The 18,983-nt window shown below is 43.9% G+C and overlaps 1 protein-coding gene across 2 annotated transcripts in view; it reads left to right on the plus strand.

Annotated features, from left to right (window-relative positions):
* LOC126518494 (organic cation transporter protein-like) overlaps window positions 1–18,983 on the plus strand; it is a 180,780-nt gene that overhangs the window by 141,393 nt on the left and 20,404 nt on the right. For both annotated transcript variants that reach the window (XM_055064937.2, XM_050168280.3), the window contains exon 6: window positions 14,402–14,570. In XM_055064937.2, the coding sequence (XP_054920912.1) occupies window positions 14,402–14,570 (169 nt within the window). The remainder of the gene's footprint in view (window positions 1–14,401; window positions 14,571–18,983) is intronic.

Below are 18,983 nucleotides of genomic sequence, written 5' to 3' on the forward strand. Positions count from 1 at the left end.
AACGCACCCCAGCCCATTCTTATTCTTCTGATTATTTCAGTCTTATGATCCGGATCCGCGGTCACTACCTGTCCTAAGTAGATGTATTCCCTTACCATTTCCAGTGCCTCGCTACCTATCGTAAACTGCTCTTCTCTTCCGAGACTGTTAAACATTACTTTAGTTTTCTGCAGATCAATTTTTAGACCCACCCTTCTGCTTTGCCTCTCCAGGTCAGTGAGCATGCATTGAAGTTTGTCCCCTGAGTTACTAAATAAGGCAATATCATCAGCGAATCGCAAGTTACTAAGGCATTCTCCATTAACTCTTATCCTCAATTCTTCCCAATCCAGATCTCTGAATACCTCCTGTAAACAGGCTGTGAACAGCATTGGAGAGATCGTATCTCCCTGCCTGACGCCTTTCTTTATTGGGATTTTGTTGCTTTCTTTATGGAGGACTACGGTGTCTGTGGAGCCGCTATAGATATCTTTCAGTATTTTTATGTACGGCTCGTCTACACCCTGATTCCGTAATGCCTCCATGACTGCTGAGGTTTCGACTGAATGAAACGCTTTCTCGTAATCAATGAAAGCTATATATAAGGGTTGGTTATATTCCGCACATTTATCTATCACCTGAATGATAGTGTGAATATGGTCTATTGTTGAGTAGCCTTTACGGAATCCTGCCTGGTCCTTTGGTTGACAGAAGTCAAAGTGTTCCTGATTCTATTTGCGATTACCTTAGTAAATACTTTGTAGGTAACGGACAGTAAGCTGATCGATCTATAATGTTTCAAGTCCTTGGCGTCCCCTTTATTATGGATTAGGATTAGGTTAGCGTTCTTCCAAAAATCCGGTATACTCGAAGTCATGACGCATTGCGTATACAGGGTGGCCAGTTTTTCTAGAACAATCTGCCCACCATACTTGAACAAATGTCCTGTTACCTGATCCTCCCCAGCTGCCTTCCCCGTTTGCATAGCTCCCGAGGCTTTTTTTTACTTCGTATGGCGTTACTTGTGGGATTTCAAACAACTCTACACCATTCTCTCTTCCATTATCATCGTGGGTGCCACTGGTACTGTATAAGTCTCTATAGAACTCTTCAGCCACTCGAACTATCTTAACCTTATTAGTCATGATATTTCCGGTTTTGTCTCTTAACGCATACATCTGATTCTTGCCTATTCCTAGTTTCTTCTTCACTGCTTTTAGGCTTCCTCCGTTCATGAAAGCATGTTCAATTCTATTCATATTATGCTTCCTTATGTCAGCTGTCTTACGCTTTTTGATCAACTTAGAAAGTTCTTCGACTTCTATTCTAGCTGTAGGGTTAGAGGCTTTCATACATTGGCGTTTCTTGATCAGATCTTTTGTCTCCTGCGTAGCTTACTGGTATCCTGTCTAACGGAGTTACCACTGACTTCTATTGCACACTCCTTAATGATGCCCATAAATTGTCGTTGATATCTTCAACACTAAGGTCCTCTTCCTGAGTGAAGGCCGAATACCTGTTCTGTAGCTTGATCTGGAATTCCTATATTTGATCTGGAATTCCTCTATTTTTCTTCTTACCGCTGACTCATTGATCGGCTTCTTATGTACCAGTTTCTTCCGTTCCCTCCTCAAGTCTAGGCTAATTCGAGCTCTTACCATCCTATGGTCACTGCAGCGCACTTCGCCGAGCACGTCCACATCTTGTATGATGGCAGGGCCAGCGCAGAGTATAAAGTCTATTTCATTTCTAGTCTCGCCATTCGGGCTCCTCCACGTCCACTTTCGGCTGTCCCGCTTGCGGAAGAAGGTATTCATTATCCGCATTTTATTCTGTTCTGCAAACTCTACGAATAACTCTCCCCAGCTATTCCTAGAGCCTATGCCATATTCCCCGACTGACTTGTCTCCAGCCTGCTTCTTGCCTATCCTGGCATTGAAGTCGCCCATCAGTATAGCGTATTTTGTTTTCACTCTACCCATTGCCGATTCCACGTCTTCATAGAAGCTTTCGACTTTCTGGTCATCATGACTGGATGTAGGAGCGTACACCTGTACGACCTTCAATTTGTACATGTTATTAAGTTGCACAACAAGACCTGCCACCCTCTCATTAATGCTATAGAATTGCTGTATGTTACCATCTGTATCTTTATTAATCAGGAATCCGACTCCTAGTTCTCGCTTCTCCGCTAAGCCCCGGTAGCACAGGACGTGCCGGCTTTTTAGCACTGTATAGGCTTCTTTCGTCCTCCTAACTTCACTGAGCCCTATTATTTCCCATTTACTGCCCTCTAATTCCTCCAATAGCGCTGCTAAACTCGCCTTACTAGATAATGTTCTAGCGTTAAACGTTGCCAGGTTCAGATTCCAATCGCGGCCTGTCCGGTTTGTTCAAATCAAATCAAACCATATTTATTTCAACATACAACTGATGCTGAGGACCGTGGCCAAAAAGCCAGCAAGGCTTGACGTGGTCTATGGCCCCGTTCTACAGGCAGCAACAAATACAACAAGGTATGAGCACAGTTGTGTACAAGAGAAATTGGAAAAATACGATTTCCACACTAATAACTGTGAAACATTTTTCATGATAACTATGAATAAGTATTAGAAAAAAGTAAAGCATACGTGATGAGTATTTCTCATAAATACAGCTAGTCATGAATACATCACAACATACACAAGAAGTAATAACAAAAAATGCAGCACTATGTACATCTCTATTATAAGAAAATTTATGGAAATATGTCATAGAGTAACATGTACAGAATGATTTGATAAGCACAGTGCAAAAATCATTATACAAGAATTGCGCCTTTTCAAAGAACCTTCAAGCCTCTATATACATGTTTGCATCTAGCACAAAAATAAGCATTACTTTATATTTGCCTTGTTTAAATGGTAGGGTAGTCGAAAACGTAGCATTTGGAAAGTATAATTTGTTCTAGGCGTCGGTAATTCCCATATTTCAGAACTCCTTGTGACCGCCTTCTGTTTTGCTATTAAGTTGGAAATACGTTTCAGGGTGTGGTTTTTTCTATTAGTAGTGGTCATATTATTTCGTAGTAACATATCTGCATAAATGTTAGGTATGGACAGCAAATTGAGCTTTTCAAATAGAGGACTAGTGTGCGTTACGTAAGGGACATCTAGTATACAACGTACGGACTTTTCTGTATTCTATGCAGTACATTGATGTTAGAAAGCGTTGTGGTGGCCCAGACATGATGACAATAGCTTATATATATATATATATATATATATATATATATATATATATATATGTATATATACAGTGATTTGTACAAAAGAAGTCCAAAAAAATACGCAACTTGCATTGTATTCCATGCACTCGAGAGAGCTTACCCATTACCATTTCCACGTGAGCATTCCACGACAAATGTTGCTCAAATATAACTCTAAGACACTTAATCGAAGGAACAATAGGCAAAATGGAGTTGTTAAGCTGTAAAAGGGTACAAGTATCAATGTTTCGAGTTTTTGGCCATAAAAGTACAGCCGTTGTTTTATTAACACTTATTGCTAACGAGTTCGCGATACTCCAAGATGATAATTTTGACAGCACCTCGTTTGCTTTAGTCATGACATCTTCAGCATTTTTTTCAGTTAGAAGAATTGTAATGTCGTCTGCATATGCAATAAATTTTACGTCTTTGTCAATACTCACTAAATCATTAATATATATATACAAAGAAGCAAGGGGTCCGAAATGCTTCCCTGTGGTACTCCTGCGATAAGTGGTTTAAAATCGGACGCGTGACTGTTTATAACTACGTGTTGCATGCGGCGCTGGAGATATGATTCTATGAATTAAAAAAGACGCCTCAATAACCATATTAGTTAAACTTTTCTAGTAGGGTAGCATGATTTATGCAGTCGAACGCCTTTGAGTAGTCGACAAAGATACCCTATGTACATAGCTGACGTTCGAAAGAATCTAATATAATTTCCTTTTGTGTTGCAAGGGCATCTAGATTTGGCCACCTCGACAAGCTGAACTATTGTAATTTAGGAGAGATTGCGCATATTTGCAAAAAAGTACTAATTATGGGGTTTTACGTGCCAACACCGCTTCCTGATTATGAGGCACGCCGTAGTAGAGAACTCCGGAAATTTTGACCACCTGGGGTTCTTTAACGTGCACCTATATCTAAGCACACGGGCGTTTTCGCATTTTGCCCCCATTGAAATGCGGCCACCGTGGCGGGGATTCGATCCCGCGACCTTGTGCTCCGCAGCCCAACACCAACGGGTATTCGCAGTCTTCTGCGCTTAGAAAAGTGTACATTGCTTTGAAATTAAGTAAAATCAAAGGAGATCAAAGGTGATAAACACAGCCACAAGAACGTCTGGATCCACAAGCACGAAGACCAGACAAAACCATGTACTGCACCCATCATTCTCATGGTGACTGAATAATTGCAGCGCCAGAGCTCGCTCTAGTAATTATTGTAGGAAACTCTATGCATGAAGCTGTATAACGAAGCCTTCACAAACTTCGCAATGTCGCTGGTATATCCGAGGTGCTTGCAACGCAAGTCAATGCCACGGATTCATTTGCTTATCTCATGAGAGACGCATTCAGCCTATACGTCTGCATGATACCCCGATGACCGGCGCTGTAAATGCGAACACGTACAATAAAGGAGGGCTGTTGCGCCTATGCGCTATATAGAGGCGCGCTGCATTGTTTAATCAAGCGTCATCGCGTGCGTTAACCGGCCTCGTGAGGCTCTCGAACGAGAGATAAACCGGGTAAGTAAACACTGTCAGGCAACGCGACACGCATACACACGTGCTATCGGCACGCATGATAGCAGTACATCTCTACAATACCTCTATAATACCTTATCGTGTGTAGCCAAGTAGGTAAAGAAATTGCCGGAAGTTGCCAACTCTTTCTTGTGGGAGGGAAGCAAGGAAACTGCCTGGTGTTAGAGGCCGCACCGTCTCCGCCACACGACAACAAAAAATCGCGCTAAATGCACGACACAGATGAATAGAGGACACAAGACAACACGAGTTCTTATCCAGGGAACACGAGTTCTTCTTCTTCACCTTCTTTTGCATGTCTCCTTTTGCACCCAAAAAAAAAGGTTTAACTCAAGTTCATATTCCTGGCGGGTGGTGGACGTCAACTGCTTTTTGGCGAAGGGGTTCTTTACAATTTACTTCCACTCTGCTCTACATTAACTTCGGCCTCTGTCCTGTCTTTCATAATAAGTAGGCAGGCGTTGTGCCCCTTTCGCAGGCAGTTGCCAGCAATCTAGCCCTCTTATTGCCTTCTCTGTCCATTGTATATAAGTTTTCCCCTCGAATAATTATAATACAAGGTTAGCCCAGTGCGAGGTCGCGTGGCGCGCGCGTCAACGTTGAGTACTGTAATGAATGTCGGAGAAAGATGGGGGAAAGAGAAAAGCAGAAGGCAGGGAGGTTAACCAGAATAACATCCGGTTGGCTGCCCTACGCAGGAGGAATGTTAAAGGGGAAAACAAAGATGACAGGAGAGAGAGAGCACAGGGAGAGAGAGGAGGGAAGGAGAGAAGTATATTAGTGGTGAGTTCGCTGACGCGTGTGGTCTTATAGAAATTGCAACAATCGTCACAGATGTTCGCAGAAGCCTGTCGTCCTCAAGAAGCACAAAAGCGCCTTCACCGCTTTATGGGCCGACGAGCGATGGGGGTGGTGTTCCAGCAGCACCTTTACAGAAAGCGGCCGATTGTACAGTTTTTGGACAGCGTTGGCAAGTTCTTGTCTTTCTGGGGCATATCGTGGATAGTGGCACAGCAGGTGGTCGATATTTTCTTCGGTGCCGCAGACCTCGCATGCTGCACTGTCGGTCACTGCAATTAATGTAGAGTATGCCTTTGTGAAGGCAAACTCCTAACCAAAGGCGACAGAGAAGCGTAGCTTCACGTCGAGGACGTCCGAGTGGAGGTCGTAGTTGCAGTGAGGGGTTTAATCGATGCAGTCGTGTAAGTCATAGGTTTGGCGAGTTCCACTCAGTGAGTGAGAGACTGCGTGCCAGGTGTCGATGCTGCCTTGCGGCGTCTGTCCTCGAAAGCAGAATTGGAACGCTGTGCTCTTTTTGATGTGCTATGCGAGCAGCGTTATCGGCGGAATCATTGCAACTGATTCCACAAGGGCCATGTACCCAAATGAATGTCTTGTTCTGTTTATACCCTGTAGCCTCGGACGTAAAAAGATCAACTGACCCATTGAGCGCAAAAGCCGGCGTCTGTAGCAGCGAAGCGGCATCTAAATACCCGTTGGATGCGAGGCCACGTCACGCGAGCCCCTCAAAGGAGCAGAGCAGGCGAAAGAGTACACCTGCTGCCGCGCTGGCGCACCAGATGTCGCGATGAGGGCAACGTCGCCAAGCCACGCCACCCTCGCTCTTGGAGGCGTGTGCTATGCGCGCGTTCCTTGTCGGCGCAAGCTTTCGTCTGCGTTCTAACTTCGGCTCGCTAATCGCTATAAAGACATTAATGTATAAAAAACCGAATATATTAGAAAGGAAAAAAATTCGTGGGGTCCCCACATTCATATCGGGACGGATTACTAGCGCAGCTGTTCCTTCTGCATACCTGGGCTGCATATATTATGAAATCATTCATTTTTTGTTTCATACGGCACCCCATTACGCCGGCACAAGCGCCGACGTGGTCACCGCACCTTCCATGCATCTGCAGCAACCGCTACTCACAAACGCTGGCACCTCCAACGCGCGTGATGTTATAACCACACAAGCGCAGGACACGTGCACAGGCACAGTCGCCACACTCTTTCCCCCTCTCATTATCGTCAAACAGGATTTAAAACAAATGAAACGCGTGAAGGCCCACTTGCTACACTAGGTGCACTTTCTAATATATGCGAAGCATTTCTCTTACAACGGCGAATTTATGTGATTCTGTTTGGACACAAGATATTCAACTTATCTTTGCAAGATGGCGGATTGCCTTAAGCCTGCTTCACCACCACCGCAGGTCGGCCTGGTATTTCACAATCTCCGGGATCGGCCCACGCATTCCTGCCCATGCGCCATGATACGAACGTAAGCCAGCCAGGGCCAGGCGTTTACCAAGCGTCTCAGCGTGCTCGCTTGCTCGCGAGGAGTTCGTACCCGAAGGACAGCTCAGTGACGTTCAATAGGACACTAGGCTGTCGCATTCACAGCTCATAATAATAATAATAATAATAATAATAATAATAATAATAATTTTTATTTATTTCAGACAACAAGGTCTCGGATACAAGAGCAAAAGGCAGATGTGCTCTGCCTGACGGGACCCCAGCACCCGAATGCACACACTAAGAGCATACAGCAACCGAAACAAGAACATAATACTCGTACACTATTGTTGCATACAAAACACAGTTTTATGCAAACTAAACAACGGAACAAGGTACAAACTTTTGTAAACATAAATGAAAGTTCGTACACATAAGAGAATCTCAGGATCATAAAAAATTCTGTATACGCTACCTATTAATCGTGAGGACAGGAAAAGAGGTAATCCTTAACATTCTTTTTTAAACAGTTTAGGAACACGCATTTCTGAATAATTTCTATGGCCTGTGTGTCTGTTGACAAGACTGGGAATTAAGTATGAAAGCATTGGGGTTCCGTAGCTGGTCCGTACAAGTGGAATTCTGGGATGGTCGTGCCTTAATTTGTAAGGCACATTACTACTAGAGTGCAATGGAAGATATTTAGAAGTATCGAGCTTGATTTCGTTATAGACGTAAGAGAGCAATTTCAACTCATATAATTGATTCACTTTTTGAACAGAGTGTTCAAAAAAGTGCTAACCTGTATGGTCGTTGTACGAGAGATTTTGGTCAGATCGTATCGCTTTTTTCTGTAATGTTATCAACCTCGTAAGATTAGTTTTGGTTGTAGACCCCCAAATCAGTATACAATAGTGAAGATGTGAATGAATTATAGTGCAATATAACTGCCATGTTGGAACAAGGCTTCTAATCTTGTACAGCACACAAAGTGCCCTTGATACGTGGGAATGAATTTTATTAATATACTGGGACCAGCTGAAGTGTTCTTCAAAAAGGACACCTGCCAAATTGTAGAATGAACACGTTCAATTACATTTTTTTTTCGATGTAATTTGAAGTTCAGAATCATCAGGTCTATTGCGTGCCTTAAATACAATAACCTTTGTTTTACTCGATTTCAATTCGAGCTGATTTATATTCAACCATAATTATAATTCTTGTAACTATGCATTAGCCTCGACATGTATATTATCGAGATGCATACCAGAAAAAATACACTGGTGTCGTCTGCATAAAAAATTATTGCAGGAGTTCTTGGGATGGCTGTTATATCATTGATATAGATAATAATGTTGGACCTAGAATAGACCCTTGTGGTACATCATATCTTAATAGTTTCATTTGTGACTGATGGCCATTAAAACATGTATACTGCACGCGACCGGAAAGATAGCTGCGAATCAGATTTAGGGCAACTCCTCGAACGTCATAAAATGGTAGCTTCTAAAATAAAATATCATGTTTAATAGAATCAAATGTCTTTTTGAAATCTAAAGAAAATCCGTCTGTGAATTGTTTCTCATCCATATTAGAAAGTATTTTTTCCTTCATACTAAGCAGTGCCATTTCAGTTGACTTCCTCTCACGAAACTCTAACTCTTCTTTCACAAGAATTTCTCTGGTGTCAAGAAACTTACGTAGTCTAGGATTTATCAAATATTCCAGCAGCTTAGAAAACAAACAAAGGACATATATATGCCTATGGTTATTTATGTTGTCATACCTTTGTGCAAAACAACCACTCTTGCAATTTTCGTACCATCTGGAAAAACAACTTGGTCTAAAGCATCATTACATATATGCTGTAGTGGCAAGCTCATAAGATCGGCAAGGGCAAATGGGTTAGATTAGATCGGCAAATGGGTTCGGCCTTAATTTCATCTGCTCCAGCTGCACTGTATTTATCTAGGTTTCTAAGGAACGTGAACACTTCATGTTCACTGCACGGCTTTAAGAATATAAAACTTTCAACTGGAGAGGCAATGTATTGATTAATTTGATGCTTTCTATCATGTTTTTGAACCGATTCACCAAAGGATAAGAAATGCGCATTAAATTTGTCTGCCAAGGCAACGCTACTGTAGTCGACATTATTGAGTGTTAATGTGCTAGGAACATGACAAGTAGCCCCTTCCATAAGGTCACCAAGACAATTCTAGATTTTCTTAGGACAGTTTGAAACTGCGGCAAATTTATTCTTGTAGTATTCTTGCCATGTTTCTTCTTGTATCAGAACTTAACTTATTTCTTAATTTTTTATATTCCTTAATTAAGTATGGCCGTGTCTTTTATTCAGATGAATTTCTCAAAAAGTTTGTCACGAGCTACAATTTGTTTATACAACTCCCTTGTTCCCCACGGCTTTCGATACATTTTGTACGTTTTTTTTTACGAACAAAGAAAATACGCTATCATATTTGCTTTTTACTAACTCAAGGAAGATATTGTACGCTATACTAGGATTTTGCTCATGGTAAACATTGCTCCGTTCAATGCTTTCTATCATAGATCTAAACATATCCAGATTATCTTGATTGAAACTTCGGTATACAATTTTTTGCGCTGACAGTTTTTTTTCTCGTTTTCCTATTAACCAGGGAAAAAGCAGAATACAAGTAGGTGATTGCTTAAATCAAATGTGAGCGCACCAGATCGAACACTAGAAAACTCATCATTTGCGACACACAGATCTATTAGCGTGTCACTCTCTAAGGTTATTCTTATTGGTGATTGGATAACATTGATGTAGTGAAATGTGTAAATGGCCTCATAAAAAAAACATCGTGGGGAGCTGTTTGTCAACATATCAATATTGAAATCTCCCACTAAAACAACAGGCATATTTAGGATACACGCATATTCAAGCAGATCACGTACAAAGTGAACAAATTCGGCAATTTCACTAGATGGGGGTCGATAGATGCAAGCAACCAGGGTTCCACAACAGTTCACAGCAATCGATTCGTAGTGCGTACGAACAAGAGAAAAGTATGACAAAACTTCATACTGAAGATTTTCTTTAACTCTACGCCCCCGCCTTTACTGTTTCCTCTGAGCACCCCTTCAAATTTGTACCCAGGGAAGGATGCGTCATCATTTTCACTTGTGAACCATGCTTCTGTGTATGCTAGTATATCAAATCTACGATTTAGGGAACCCACGGCTGTCTGTATTTCAAACTGCTTATTTTTTTAGGCTTGTAGTATTCAGGGGAAAAACTGACCTCTCATTTTCGTGAACAAGCAAACAGCGCACAGCAGAATTAAAGGATAAAGCATCGTAGTAAAAAGGCCTGGTTTGTGATGCCATGAAAAACAAAGGAAGGTGAAACAGATAAGCAAGACACAGGAACAGCGGCGTCCGTTTAGATTATCTCTTCGAGGTCGGCATCACATGCAATCTGTATTGCCGGTTGACCGTTGCACTTGCGCACAAACAGCCTCCTATTTCTATGTCATGCATATTCATACTGCTTTTCTGTAGCCTTTGCCATCATCATCCACATGAGCTTTTGGTTCTGCACTGCTAAATTATCAAAAAGTACACCGTGGACGTAGCTTCCCTCATACCTTGCTTCTTTGTCATCCATTGATCCTTCGTTGCACGCGAAGAAAAACGCACTAGAACTGCCGGGGTTTTGCCACGGTTAGTTCGCAGTCTATGAAGGCCTTCTACGTCCTGTTTAGACAACTGAGCCAGCCCTAACTCCTGAGAAATAGCATCAATCTTTTGAGACAGATATTCATATTCAGCTTGCGCAAGTCCATGTACTTCTAAATTATTCCTTCTACTATATTGTTCCAGACTGTTTATTTGTTGTCGCAGTTCCACGACTTCCTGATCACTGTTCACTGTCTCAATCTTTTCAACTATTTTCTTTAAAGCAACAATTTCAGTTGACTGAAGCTTCATTTCTGCTAGTACTTGATCGTAGTGATCTGAAAGATGCTGGACAGACTTTTCCATACTTTCCACTGTTTCTTTGACCTGGAAAAGGACATCTAGCTTCTGTTTGATATCTGGCAATTCACAAAGCTTTTTGTTGATTTCTATTAGCATCTTTTCAGTTAACGACTGCTCGTTCTGTACCTGCTTTGTTACTTTTGGGGGCCCTCGTGCAGCTGAATTTGCACGTTTGACATCTCCAGCTTTTTTAGCGACGTCTGCCGTTGCTTTGTAGGTGGTCTTGTTCTGAAGCCCAAAAGCGCCAAATAGACGACACAAGAAGAGACACGTACGAGCGCTCGTCCGTGTCTCTTTTTGTGTCGTCTGTTTGGCGCTTTAGTACTTCAGTAACATGCACCAACTAGCCCAACAAAAAGTTCTGCTGGTCTTGTTTGTACGAGAACAGGCGCTCAAATGGTTACCATACCCGCATTATGAACATACAAGGCACGAGCGATCTGTTAGAAGTGATTGCTTACAAACCAGACTTATATCGGTAGCAGAAATACCCATTGCACCCGGGAAGGAAAAGCATGCGGCACTGAAGCAGACTTAAACTCAGGCACACGCTCTTGTGCTTGTGCGATCAAAGTAAGAAGTGCCTAGGTGTCCTCGGATATTTCGCCGTGTGTTCGAGCCTTGCCTTAGCTAAGTTCGTAATCCCTTTGCAGTAGAGTATTTATTGTAAGCATCCGTCATGTGTACTCGTGCTCCTTTGTTCCATCAGATGAGCGCTGCTGATATGTTCCACCATTGTGGTAAACGAGTCGCTCAGCTTTCAGTGATAACGATTTGGCTGTTGTGCTCTGCGCCTTAACGCTACGGGTGTTTCTCAGGTACACATTTGCCGGAACTAGTCGTGCGAATTCGTGCAAAAATGGTTCATTTAGGAAAACCGTAGAGAAATATCCTACGATGAAAAAGTTGTGGATGTAGAGCGCGAGGAGCTTAGCAGCTTTTGTTGAGATTCAGTCGCTGCACTTAAGAGCAGCAGCCGCAGCAGTGGCAATAATAATAATAATAATAATAATAATAATAATAATAATAATAATAATAATAATAATAATAATCATAATAATAATCATAATAATAATATTAATAATAACATCCATAAGATTTTTGTGTATCAAGACTGTTTTTTTTTCTAGACCGTCAAATTGGACCATTGCCGCAGATAAGAAAGGGGCTACTGTAATTCTTTCCTTCGTTTTATTTATTTATTTATTTATTTATATATTCATTTATTCATTTCGCATTCATTCAGTATGCAATCACAAAAAGGTACTTTAACAGGGCGGGGAAACACAATGAGGATTTGTGACAAGGTTTGTCCGGAAAAATGGCAAGAAGGCAGAACAAATACAGCAAAATCAGAGTCATACAGAGAAGCAAAATACGATGTTACATATGCGAAAGCGAAGTAAGTAATGAAAAATAAATAAAGATACAATAGAAAAAAACTAGTATTACATGTCTAGTTATACAATGTTATGCAGGTAAATAAATGTTATGAAACGAAATCTGAAAAATCACTACCAGACGCGGGAGACCATTGAGATTCGAGGCAGACATTTCGAAAGATAATTGCAAGACAGCGTCTTCCTTCACCTCAATCGTGTACTTGACGGTTCTAGCGAAAAAATGAATGTAGCAAAATCACGTATAGTGCGTTCGAAAGGCCATTATATTTATCATTCAGTGAGACACTAGTTGACAAATACCTCCTGAATATGAAACGTATGCGAATTTGAATTAGTCGCGGTGCTTTACCGAACGCTTTTATGTTATGAGTTAAAATGTTGAGTCAAACAAAGTTGGGCGTTTTCCATTGGCTGAAGTAGCATTTCACTAGAGCGCAAGGAGAACTATAGTAACAACTCAAAGCTATCCTGATAGTTTTACCTTGGCGTAAATATACCTGCTAGCTATGAAATATTTACGTATAATACTGCACTATCCGTTCAATTACATTCGCAGACCGCGGACCGTCCGTTCTATACTCACTACGAGTGCTTCCAAGCTCCATTTCATGTTTGCGCGTGACAAAAGCTACTGCCTCACATAAAGTCATGGAGGGGCTTTAGCGTCGTCGTGATGGGCGTCCCGCGGTAGATGACTGACATGGCCCTCCATGACTAAACATCAGACTTGCAGCGAATAGCTATAGGTTTGCGGCTCTACCTTACGATATGGTTGCCCTACGTGCATTGCCAAGAGCTGCCGTTATCCATAGCCAATCGAAGGGGAGAGCTCATCCCCTTGGACTAGTGTAAACGTCGTGCGGCTCAAGTTCTGATGAAAGGAAGGATCATATCTACAGATGGTACGAAAGTACCACGACTCAATCTATATTCCCGTGTGTTTTGAGGCTAAATTCCTCCGGTCTCGGAGCGCAACCATGGATTTCGTAAAGACGAAAGCCACTATTGGTCTTAGGTTTTTCAAATGTTCTTCCCAGTCAGTCACGTTGACAAAGTGAAATTTGCCGGAGCTCACTAACTGGCGGCTACATGCAATGCACCCAAATATAAAACTACAACATTAAGCCGGTCTTACTCCACGTGAAGAAACCTCATTGTGTCACCTGAGGAAAGGCATAGCGCATTTGAATGCTCATTTATTCCTAATCGGAAGGGTGGACAGCGCTAATCGCAAGACACATGATATAGAATAACGCTTAGGGCGTTTATTACTCGACTGCCCTTCTTCATGCGATGATAACAGACTTGCCCTAACTGAACGATGAAAGATTCAGCGTGTGCGTGTGTACGTACGTGTTGTGAACTTTTCTCATTCTCACCTTTATGCACCCTTTTCGCCCCTTTCCCAGTGCAGGTTAGCCCAACTGGGCTTAGCCTGGCTAACTTGCCGCCTTTACCTTATTACTTCTCTCTTCCTTGAGATGACCAGCACTCAGTGACGTTTGTCATATTGTTCCAAATGCGAACAGCACTAACCCTTTAGCTATGCCCTGAGGCGTCCGGTAGGAACATTTTTATTATCTCAGGAACAAATATGAGCCTCTTTAGCATACGAAAGTCAAGGTGTTATGGAAATTCTTAAGACGGAAATGGGCCATTGAGAAAAGCACCGGCGTGCGGAAGTCACTTTCTTCGTTTGTGCTTGAGGAGCGGTCTTGCTGGTTTCCGCGGGGGTTACATCCAACCATTCCAGCATGATAGTTACATGTGCAGACTACTTTGTCATCTTGTTTCTGGTCAAATAACGTTAAATTTCCTTTGCAGCGGCTTTGTTTTTTTCTCGATCTGTCTTAGCACCTTTTATGTTTTCAATGTTGTACAGGTTTCTAAGAGAAACAAACCTTTGCGCATGCAAGAGTTAAAGGCATGTCATCACGTGTCCTCCTCCCTCGACAGCCATCGAGTGCGTGGCACCGGGCAAGCGTGCCATGGTTTCCATGGTGCAGGAGACTGGCTGGGTGGTGGGCCTCATGCTGCTACCGGGCATCGCCTACCTGGTCACCAACTGGGTCCACATACAGCTACTCATTAGCGTTCCCCTCGTCGCCATGCTCATCACAGCCTTGTGAGTACTTGGCCTTGCGAGTCGTCGTCTCTCCGCGCAGTAAACTGCGCATTCTGTCGCACAAATACACTGATATCTTACAGGCGATAGCCGCTGTAATTGGCTTGCACCACGAACGCTCAGCGTCTGTTCACCCGTTAGCTATGTGTGCAGCAGTCGCATATAGCATAACACGGGACGCTGTAATTTCAAGAAGCAACCTGTTTCGGATCTGTAGCCGCAATAGAGAGGGGGAAGGAGCTTCCATTCAACCTCAGAAAAATGAGTATCCTACTTCATCAATCCTGTACAAGAAATAAACAACAACAGCAATGACAACAATCCGACTTCACCAAGATCATCACGTTGAAGCACTAGCGATTGAAAAGCGCTTCTAGGTGAGCAAGGACAATGGTGTTTTCTTTTTGTCATGAATGCTAGCAACAGTGCGTCTGTTAATTGGCCATGGTAAAAAATAAATGTATTCAAATATTCTTTTCAAGAAAGTTTACTGAGCCTGCTATACTTATATTTCTTTTTGGGTGTGTATACACCGTCTAGCATGTTTTAATACTCACCATCGAATTATTTCGCTCACGCATGGTTCACTTTGCGCACTCTCTAAACCATAACATATCTGGGACCTAAGTTACAAAGATTTTCGACCACATAGTGTTTTCCGCATCGGCCTTGGCTAATAATGTGTCCAGCATTACGATTGGTCGGAATTTTATCTTGCGAACAATTCTGCCATGAGTGGTTTGTGTCAAAGGGGCTTCCTGAGTAGAGCAGCTTTGCAGACCGCATTTAGTTAATGCTATGTCGGTGGGTCTCAGGCAAGCAGCTAGGTGCTAGATTAGGAACGATTAAGTGAGAGAATTAACGGGGAATAGCTCGGCAACATGTGGCTCGCAGATGGTATTTTATTAATTTAATTTCAAAAGTTAAAATGGTTAAAATTACTTGAAGTTAAAAATGGTCGGCACGATTTGCTGTGGTCAAGATTAAATTTTCTACTGAGACGTGAACAACGACAAGCTGCCTCAAGTACGCTAAAGCTCGATAATAAAGATATATCTGGAGAAGAGCTAGCACATGCCTTTAACAACTTTTTTACAACCCTAGCTCATAGCAACCCGCCCCGTGATTCTAATAAATACATTAATTCTTGCAATAATGAAACGATATTTCTGAACCAGGTTACAACAGAAGAAGTTATATTGTTACGTCCAAGCGCGTAAAAGGGACGCGGGGATCAAGAAGTGAAGGGAAGAGGAGAACGAAGACTTTGCAGTGGCCATTCCTGTTGTTCGTAGCCAGCCGTTCCTGCTCTCGCACGCCTAAATAAACCCCTTTTCCCCGTGCTTGTAACAAATTGGTGGACGGTGCTGGGTACACCTCGTAACCATGGAGCCTACGCTGCTACAGTTTTGCCGAAGCCGTCGACTTGCCGGACTTCACCTGACATGCCTGAATACGCCTGCCAGATTCCCGAAGGTTCTGACGCGGCTTCAAGGCCAGCACCTGGCGTTCCGTGGCAATACTACCGGGTGCCACTCACTTTCGGAGGAAAAGCCGGAGAAGATGTCGACGAGTGGCTCACGAACTACCGAAGGGTGAGCCGATCTAACGGTTGGAACTCGACCGCACAGTTGTCCAATGTTGTGTTTTCCCTTACCGACACAGCGCTCGCCTGGTATGAGAATCACGAAGACACGCTCACTTCATGGGAGCTTTTCGTAGAGGAGCTCAGAGCGTGTTTTGGAGACTCTAGCGCAAAAAAGAAACGCGCTGAACAGACGCTTTCGCAAAGAGCTCAGATTCCCGGCGAGACCTGTACGACTTATATCGAAGAAGTTCTGAAACTGTGTGAAATAGTCAACTCTCAAATGTCTGAAGATGACAAAGTTGGACATTTGTTGAAAGGAATAGCCGAAGACGTCTACAATTTTTTGATCGGCAAGGAAAGCTTGGATTCCGTGTCTGACGTCATTCGCCACTGCAGGACCTTTGAGACGCTGAAGATGCGACGGATAATACCGAAGTTTGGTCGCCTGGCTAATGTCACAACGGTGGCAAGTGTAGACCCGAGTTCGTGTGTTGACCTTCCATCAACAATACGGCAGATTGTTCGCGAAGAGTTGCTCCATCGGGAAGAGATGTACCGTTGCACACCCGGCATCGCTGGTGCGTACTTACCACACGAGATGAGAAACACGGCCGTTTCGACCGCATGTCAACCCACAGTTCATTCAGCGACCGTCGAGTATAAGTCTACCCCACAAACGAGAGGGACCATAAGCTATCAAGATCATGACTACGACCAACGCCCTCGCCGCACGCACGCCTCCCGGCGGCCGATGCCTAGCCATGATGAATGGGACCCACCTGCTGGCTATGCAGTCGACAGCAACATGTGTGACTACATGGAAGAACATCGAAATTTGCGGCATCTGCCGGTGTGTTTCCAATGCGGTGTCGCGGGCCACATAGCGAGATTTTGCAATCGTCGCCCAACAACGTGGAATCGTCGATCGGGGTCTTCAACAAGGACCACACCTCCTACGAGGACAACTCACCAGCCACACACCACCTCTTGGTCAGCTGGCGTCCCTCCTGGCGACGATTACTGGCAGAGAAGCTTCCGGAGCCGCTCGCCGGCATCTGACAGTAGTTTGACGCCACCGCCAACTTCTCGTGCACCGCGTTTACGTCAAGCTCCATCGCCAGTGCGCCGCTCCGCCTCGCCTTCACAACCGGAAAACTAGCTAGCGCGGCCGATGGGGGTCAGGTCGCTCGACACGTGCTATCGACAGATATGCCCCCTGCAGTTGCTATGATTAAGAACAAAGTGCATGTACTTGTTGATGGTGTTTCTACAATGGCTTTAGAGGATACCGGAGCAACTGTATCCGTAATGAGTCTCGGTTTTAAAGGTTGGTTGGGGCGCAAAGTTGTATTTCCGCGGGACTAGGCTGCAACGTTTTGTGGAGTGAGCGGCGAGTCGTTGCGCTCTGTTTGTGTGTGAACTGCTGAAGTATCCTTGGCTGGTGGAGTTTTCGCGACGGAGTTTGTAGTTATTCCACGATCGACGCACGAAGTGATTTTGGGCATCGACTTTTTGCGGCAGTGTGGTGCGACCGTTGATTGTCGCACGGGGGAAGTTTGCGTCGACGGCCATGTTTCGTCCGGGCTCTTAGAGGAGACTTGCAGTCAAGGTAAACTTTGTGTGTCTGCAGATACTGTTGTGCCTGCGTCCACCTCTGCGTGCGTGCCGGTTGTATGTCGCGGTGAAGCTCCAGACAGTTTCGATACCTCCGTAGAGCCAATGCATCTAAATTGTGTGAAGAAGAACGTTTTTGTCCCTCATTGTGTGGTATCCATCGGCAACGGGCGTGCTGGCTTGTGGACGGCCAACTGCTCGGCAGAACCCGTCCTGCTTCCAAACGGATTGAAACTCGCCTACTTTACAGAATACACGTCTTCGTCCGTAGCCGTACTAACAGACCCGCCGTGTGAACCTGCGGACCTTCGCCACGTCTCAGACAAAAAGCTTCTGTCTATGATAAACAAGTCGCTCAGCACAAGGGAGCGCCATACCTTGTTGGATATGCTTTCTAAGCATCTGTCAGTGTTTGACTCTGCGCAGCCGGACAAAGCGTTCTCGATTCCCGAGTCACGAACACGCCATACTATCGATACGGGATCTGCGCGCCCGATCAGGCAAAAGCCTTATCGGGTGTCGCCTAACGAGCGCAAGATAATCGGGGAACAAGTGAGTGACATGATGAAAAATGGGATAATACAAGAGTCCTCGAGTCCTTGGGCAGCTCCGGTCATACTCGTCAGAAAGAAAGACGGTAACTGGAGATTTTGCGTTGATTATCGAAGATTAAACGCCGTGACTAAGAAGGATGTCTACCCGCTGCCCCGGATTGATGATGCAATTGATTGCCTTCATTCGGCCTCTTATTTTTCTTCAGTGGACCTGCGCTCAGGATGTTGGCAAATCCTGATACACCCGGCAGACAAGGAGAAAACAGCCTTCATAACCCCGGATGGATTATTCGAATTCAATGTGATGCCATTTGGGTTGTGCAACGCTCAGCAATCTTTGAAAGGTTCATGGACACCATTCTGCGTGGGTTAAAATGGAACATCTGTATGTGCTATCTTGACGACGTTGTTATATTCGGGCGCACATTCAATGAGCACAATACGCGCCTGGATATCGTCCTCGACTGCATCAAAAACACCGGCCTGGTTCTGAACTCCAAGAAATGTAACTTTGGTGACCGTCAAACCGTTGTGCTGGGACATCTTGTTGACAAAGACGGTATCTGGCCTGATCCCCTCAAGACGGCAGCTGCTGAGGCAATCAGTGCACTGCAGTCAGTGAAGCAACTTCGTAGTTTTCTGGGACTTTGCTCTTAC

Source organism: Dermacentor andersoni, chromosome 1 (assembly GCF_023375885.2).
Source record: "Dermacentor andersoni chromosome 1, qqDerAnde1_hic_scaffold, whole genome shotgun sequence".
NCBI classification, from domain to species: Eukaryota; Metazoa; Arthropoda; class Arachnida; order Ixodida; family Ixodidae; genus Dermacentor; species Dermacentor andersoni.